General features: G+C 42.2%; 1 protein-coding gene across 1 annotated transcript in view; it reads left to right on the top strand.

Annotated features, from left to right (window-relative positions):
* The first annotated feature begins 225 nt into the window (after positions 1-225).
* Positions 226-6,000, top strand: part of C2CD3 (C2 calcium-dependent domain containing 3) — a 47,515-nt gene continuing 41,740 nt past the window's right edge. Inside the window, exons 1-7 of the mRNA XM_010576752.1 lie at positions 226-295; positions 409-672; positions 1,590-1,747; positions 2,350-2,549; positions 2,991-3,208; positions 4,084-4,216; positions 5,402-5,530. Of these exons, the coding sequence (XP_010575054.1) occupies positions 235-295; positions 409-672; positions 1,590-1,747; positions 2,350-2,549; positions 2,991-3,208; positions 4,084-4,216; positions 5,402-5,530 (1,163 nt within the window). The 5' untranslated portion in view covers positions 226-234. The remainder of the gene's footprint in view (positions 296-408; positions 673-1,589; positions 1,748-2,349; positions 2,550-2,990; positions 3,209-4,083; positions 4,217-5,401; positions 5,531-6,000) is intronic.

The following is a 6,000-nucleotide window of genomic DNA, read 5'->3' as shown; positions in this document are numbered from 1 at the left end:
CGCCTCGGCCGCCGCCAACCCCCGCTCCGCGCCGCACCGCCCCACCGGAAGCGGCCTCCCCCCGCCGGGCACCCGTAGCTTCCCTCCCGTGGCCTTCTGGGAAACGTAGTCCTCACTGAGGGTGCTGCTTGTGCTCGCGGTGCATGATGGGAGTTGTAGTCCCGGAAGTGCGGCTCGGCGGCGTCCCGCTCCCGCCGAGGCGGCGGTTGCCGGCGAGGCCTGAGGCGAGGCGGGATGCGGCAGAGGAGGCCGAGGGTGCTCGCCCCGGCGGCGGGGGGTTCCCGGCGGAGGAGAGGTGGGCCGGTCCCTGAGGGGGAAAATGAAGGGTGGTGGGAGCCGGCGGCGACGGTTGAGGAACGCGCCTCAGCCCGGCGCTCGCTGACGCCTCTCGGTCCCTCGTCCCTACAGGTACCGGAGACATCCCCGCTTCCACCAGCCTGCCGCCGCTTGTGGAGGGCCCGCTGCGCTGCTTCCTTCGCTGCACCGTCTCCCGAGTTGTATGGACGGCCCCTAAGCCGTTCGCCGCCCCCTTCGTCCGCCTGAGGTGGTGGGGGGAGACCTCCGACGGTACCGTCTTCCAGCCCGCCTCCCGGCCCGGGCAGCCGGCGGGGAGAACCACCGCCCGCTACGCTGTCCGCTGCGGGCCCAGGCAGTTCGCTGCCTACCTGACAGGTAGAGCTGCTTCCCCCTGGTCAGGCAGGCCAGGGCCGGGCTGGAGCTGCCGGGAGACCCACAAAAGCTGGGGAGTTATTTACCTGCCAAGTAACCCCGGTCCTGGTTTCGCTTTACGGCTTTTTAGGTCGTTTTCCTGATTCGGGAGGCTTTTGGAATTGCTGGTATCAGTCTCTCTAGTAATCAGGTTTAGCCCTCAGGTCTGCAAACTGTTGAAGCCTCCTGTCGTCCCCTTAGTGTCAAGATCAGATGATTTTTACTATTATACATATCACATTAAATAGACATTTCCATATTTTAAAGGCGGGAAGAATAAAAAGATGCTCAGATGAGCTGGTAATATTGTTAAGGTGATTGATTTAGTGAAAGATCTCCAGGAAATTAATGCAAGCCTGATGTCTAGAGTCTGTCTGTAAAACCTATGCCTGCTATTGCTGCTCGTAGAATCACAGAATGGTTTGGGTTGGAAGGGACCTTAAAGATCATCTAGTCTAACCCCTCTGCCATGCACAGGGACATTTCCCACTAGATCAAGTTGCTCAAAGCCTTGCCCAGCCTGACCTTGAACACTTCTAGGGATGGGGCATCCACAACTCTGGGCAACCTCCTCCAGTGTCTCACACCCTCATCATAAAGAATTCCTTTCTTACATCTAATCTAAACCTACCCTCTTTCAGTTTAAAACCATTACCCCTTGTCCTGTCTTCAGTAGTCCTTTTGTGGTAATCTTGTACTTATTTATCATAATTTATTATCAGTATAACACTTCTTTACCTGCTGCCTCATTATCATAATTTCAGGATACAACATTATGTTAACCTCTAGCACCTCTGTCATTTTAACAAAAAAGATTTAGTTGTGTTTAATTGTGACCGTGTTCTGTGAGACTGAAATGAAACTGTTCCTAATTTTCGCAGATATGGGTGTGCTTGTCCTGGAGGTAATGACCAAACTTGACCATCTTCCAATTGGCAGAGTGCAAATCACTGAACTGTCCCAGCTCTCTCCCAGCCATCCGATCAATGGGTTTTTCACCATAGTTTCACCAACATCTGATAAACTAGGACAGCTGCAGGTAGTCCTTATGTCTTTGCTCTTTATAATAAATTGTATTGCTGTAACACTTACCAGTATAATCAGGTGCCAGGATCAAGCTGTACTAGGTACACTACAGACCTGGTTTCTGTCCAAGGCATTCGTGAACTAAGGTAGCGAATGAAAAATGAATACTGACGGTGTTGACTCTCTTTTGTTTAGAAGGATGTGTGGCATTGGTAGTTCAACTTGATTAAGAAAATTTGTAGTCTCTACGCTGAGAGTGAGTTTTAAGAGCGGATTTAAAACAGATACTCAGTTCTGACGCTTCTCCAGAGCCTCACTGGGCTCAAATTGTAGCAGATTTTGAAATCTGGGGTAAAGAAGGTGGTGTTCTGTTCTGCAGCCCTGGCTCTGGACAATTTATGCTGAAAGATAGTTGCCTGTGATTTGAAAACACAGAATGTGAAATAAGTAGTTGTAAACATGTCAGAGTTTTATGATGTTATGTAACTGCATGATATAAATATTACTTTGCATAGAAAAGCAACAGTTTTCCAGAGTGTGACAAAGTTGAATACAGTATGTGTTGCACTTAATTCAGAAAATAACGAAATACTGTTTTCACATTCTGTCTTTCAGGTCTCACTAGTTCTAGAACCTCTGCCAGAATTGTATGACACCAGCAGCTCTGTCCCAACCACAGATGCAAGTTTAGATGTCTCTCCTGCTCAGGGAAGCAGCAAGCCCCAGGTTCTTGCTCCATCACAGCAGCCCAGGCAAACGCGGGTGACTATTGCTGGCCAAGAGTCCGTTAACAATAGCAGAGCCACAACTCCCAGGTATCTTTTTTTTCCCCATGACAAAATTCTGGTTTATTTTGCAGTTCATGACACTTTTTTTAAGCAATGGCTATACACTTGTAAGTTAGGGAATACTTGATCTTTTTGAATATGCATTTTATATGAAATCCAGAACATTCAGCATTTCAGAGCTTACAGGGCCAGTTTCTCATCTGATATAAATTTGCATCCTACATTGACTTAGTTCAAGCTATGCTAATTGACACAAGAGGTACCACAGACCTTGTACTTACAGCTTGAGTCGGTCTCTCTGATGGTATAAGTGGAAGATAAGGAGTCATTAAAATAATGTGTCACATTTCTTTTTGGAGCCTGTACTGTAGGGGGGCAGCTGCAGTGCTAGGGAGAATTTGAAGAGATTTGAATCCCTTTACCAATCCATTTTAGTTGTTACTGAAATAATGTTTCATTTTTCAATAGAGGAAAGGACCATTTGCTCTTCCAAGAGAACTCTGAAAACATAAAGGACACTTTTTCTGCTTCTCATCACCATCTGATTTTACCAGATGACTGTCTGAAAGTGAATCCTTCAAATTGGCAAGTGTCATTTCCCACCAGCACTGATCCTGAAGCACCTGCTAGAACAAACACGCAGGTGCTCTCTTTGCATAATCCAGCTACAAAAGACCTGCTTTCAGGTTTGTATACAATTGTTGTCATCTTTTAGATTTCACAATAAATAGTTCTTGATAATATTGCAGTTGCCTATCTAGAGATAAAGACTTAAGGAAAAGTGATACTCTGCATGCTCTCACTATATTATTTCAAACAGAAAATGATAATAAAATGGTCTTTACTTAAAAAGTACTGATTTAGTCTTGCTGGAAGGTGGCTTGAGTATCAGGATCAGGCAAAACATGCTGTCCTAGCAGTATGCCTGAGCTCTGACCTGGCTAAAAGAAAAAGAAGCTCAGCTTCGCAGCCTGTTTAATCATTGACATGTCTTCTGAGACAGTCATCAAAGGTTCCACTCACATTCAGGTAGGTCTTGGGAGGATTTCTATGCCACTGGCATTTTCAGATGGAAAATAATTTCTTTTCCATCACCTGCCAGTTAACATCCCTTTTAGATCACAGACCACCTGGACTGGATTCAAAAGAGCATCAAAGTAGGGCACATTTCCATGTGTGTTGCCTTTTGAGTTATTTTTTTATATTTACAGAGACGGCCTAAAATTAGACTGCAGTTGAGACGTGCTAAGGTGACAAGCTGTTCTTCCATACATTAATTTTGCTACTGTATCTTAATAATGCCCCTCTAATGCCTGACTCGTTGCCTGCAGATGAGTTATTTGTACAGCTCTGAGTGATAGAGGATTACTCTCACTCACTCCCAGCTGTGCTATCTGTTTTACAGTGTATAGCATGCACTTAATCTCCAGTATGTCAAGATCTCTTTATAACAGCAGAGAACAGAAGTTTCTTGACTGTAGCTGGCACATTTATTGTGTTTACACGTTGCTTTTAAATTGCGTTTGAATGCTGAGATTTAATCCTTCTGCTTATTTCTCAGCTCTTTTGGATCAAGGCAATAAACTCCGTGATGCCATGGTTGTTTCTGCAATGAAATCTAGCCCGGACATGGAGATTGAACTGAATGAAGTGCCTGCTTTTATAGAGAGGGACAACTTCAAACCACCAGCAAAGTGAGCTTGGGAAAGGGGGAAGTCATATTAAGTTCCAAACCATAAATTTTGAGACCCTATCAGGAAAACTTGAAATACTGAGATTCATGTGATTTATATTAGGATTCTTGTTCAAATGGGAAATTAACTTCTACTTGTGAATAAAATGCTACATTTTGTGAATTGTTTTTAATCATCATGTAGTAAGCTTTGATTTAAGTCACTGATTTTAATTTTGTTTCACAGTATATTTCTATTTAGTACAGTGTTATTTGATAAGGAAATGTTAAATGTTGATAAGGAGTAAGAGTATGATAAGGAACATAGCAAATTAAATGTTTCTTGATCACAGAGAACAGATTTTTGAAGAAATGTAAGTAATTAGTGACATAAATTGAGTACTTTTGCATATTCTAGTTTGAACCTCTTGATGCCAAAATACCCATGAAAATTGCATCTATAACTGTGTTCTCAGAATTAGTAGTCATTATCTTCTTCCATATGATCTTTCTTAGCAGACTGAAAAAAAAAAAGTGTTTGTGCCTTTTCAACTTCTAACTCCAACTTTGTTTAGTACTAGGCTTAGTAAATGTTCTCAATTCAGTGAAATTGAAATTTAGAAGTATTGAGACAAATGCATGTTTTTTACAGGAGAAACTTCAATTCCTTGTTTTTGGGAAAAGATTAACAATGCCTTTTGTTCCACTATAAACCAGAAAATACTGTCACTGTCTTTGACAGTCAATGATGCTGTTGCAAACACAATTTAAATTATTTCTGCTCAAACTATTCCAATTTGTTTAAAAGTAGATTATTTTGGACTTTCCAGGAAAAATTGATAAGAGTGTCATTTATAAACATCTTGTTTGTCTTTCTCAGGCCCCCTTTCCTCTTGTTTGCAGTAGCTGTGCTTAAACTGCAAGATTGGGTCAACCTTTACAGTTGGGCTCAATGATCTTAAAGGTCTTTTCCAACCTAAATGTTTCTATGATTCTGTGACACGTTGCAAAGTATAAGATTTTGGATGCGACTTGCAGCAGACTGCAGGGTTGCAGAAAGTTTTTGTGTATCTAAAGATTAAGCTGCAAACTGGAGAAGCCTGTACATAACCTTTGATTTTTATCCTTGATGGATTAATCTTGAACGTGCCTTAATATCTTTATTTTTCCTTTTACTGCTGTCTCTGCTGCAATTGCTGTTATCCAGGAGCCCAAAAGGCTTGAAGTCAAATTTTGTGCCCACTCCTGAAGATTCCCATCTCTTCACATCTGAAGTTTCAGGTCAGCAGTTTGACCTAAACTCTGAAGAGAGAGCAATACACTTACTATTGGGCAGGTGAGTGTAATGCACTGGGGCTTACTGCAAAATTGTCCTTATTTGAGCACTTTATACTGAAAAATGCCTCTTGACTCTTCAAGTTCTGCACATTTCTGGAAATGTAACCAGCGAATCATATGTGCAAGAGATGGAGGTGTTTTATACCTCAGCTTGCACTCAACTTTAATGTATGACAACCTAGACAGCTCCAAGTACCTTGATGTAAAAATTATGTCAGAAAGAGTAACCACAATCTTTGATAAGAATAATTTATTAAATAGTTGTAACTGTTGTGCCCTAAAATGTTAAGAAGTACATAAAACAAATACAATGTTTTTTTGAAGAACTTGTGGTCTATAAATTAAAAATGGTGAGAACCAATAGTTATTTTTAATCTTTCTCCAAATATTAACTTGACCTTTTTCTCTCATTTTGTGAGGAGTAGTAAGAGTATGAATGATGATGAGGTTGTCTTTATCCAAATCAGG

The sequence above is a fragment of the Haliaeetus leucocephalus genome, unplaced genomic scaffold (genome assembly GCF_000737465.1).
Source record: "Haliaeetus leucocephalus isolate CR32 unplaced genomic scaffold, Haliaeetus_leucocephalus-4.0 Scaffold536, whole genome shotgun sequence".
NCBI lineage: Eukaryota > Metazoa > Chordata > Aves > Accipitriformes > Accipitridae > Haliaeetus > Haliaeetus leucocephalus.
Note: the sequence above shows the minus strand (reverse complement) of the source record. Positions and strands in the feature narration are given on the sequence as shown.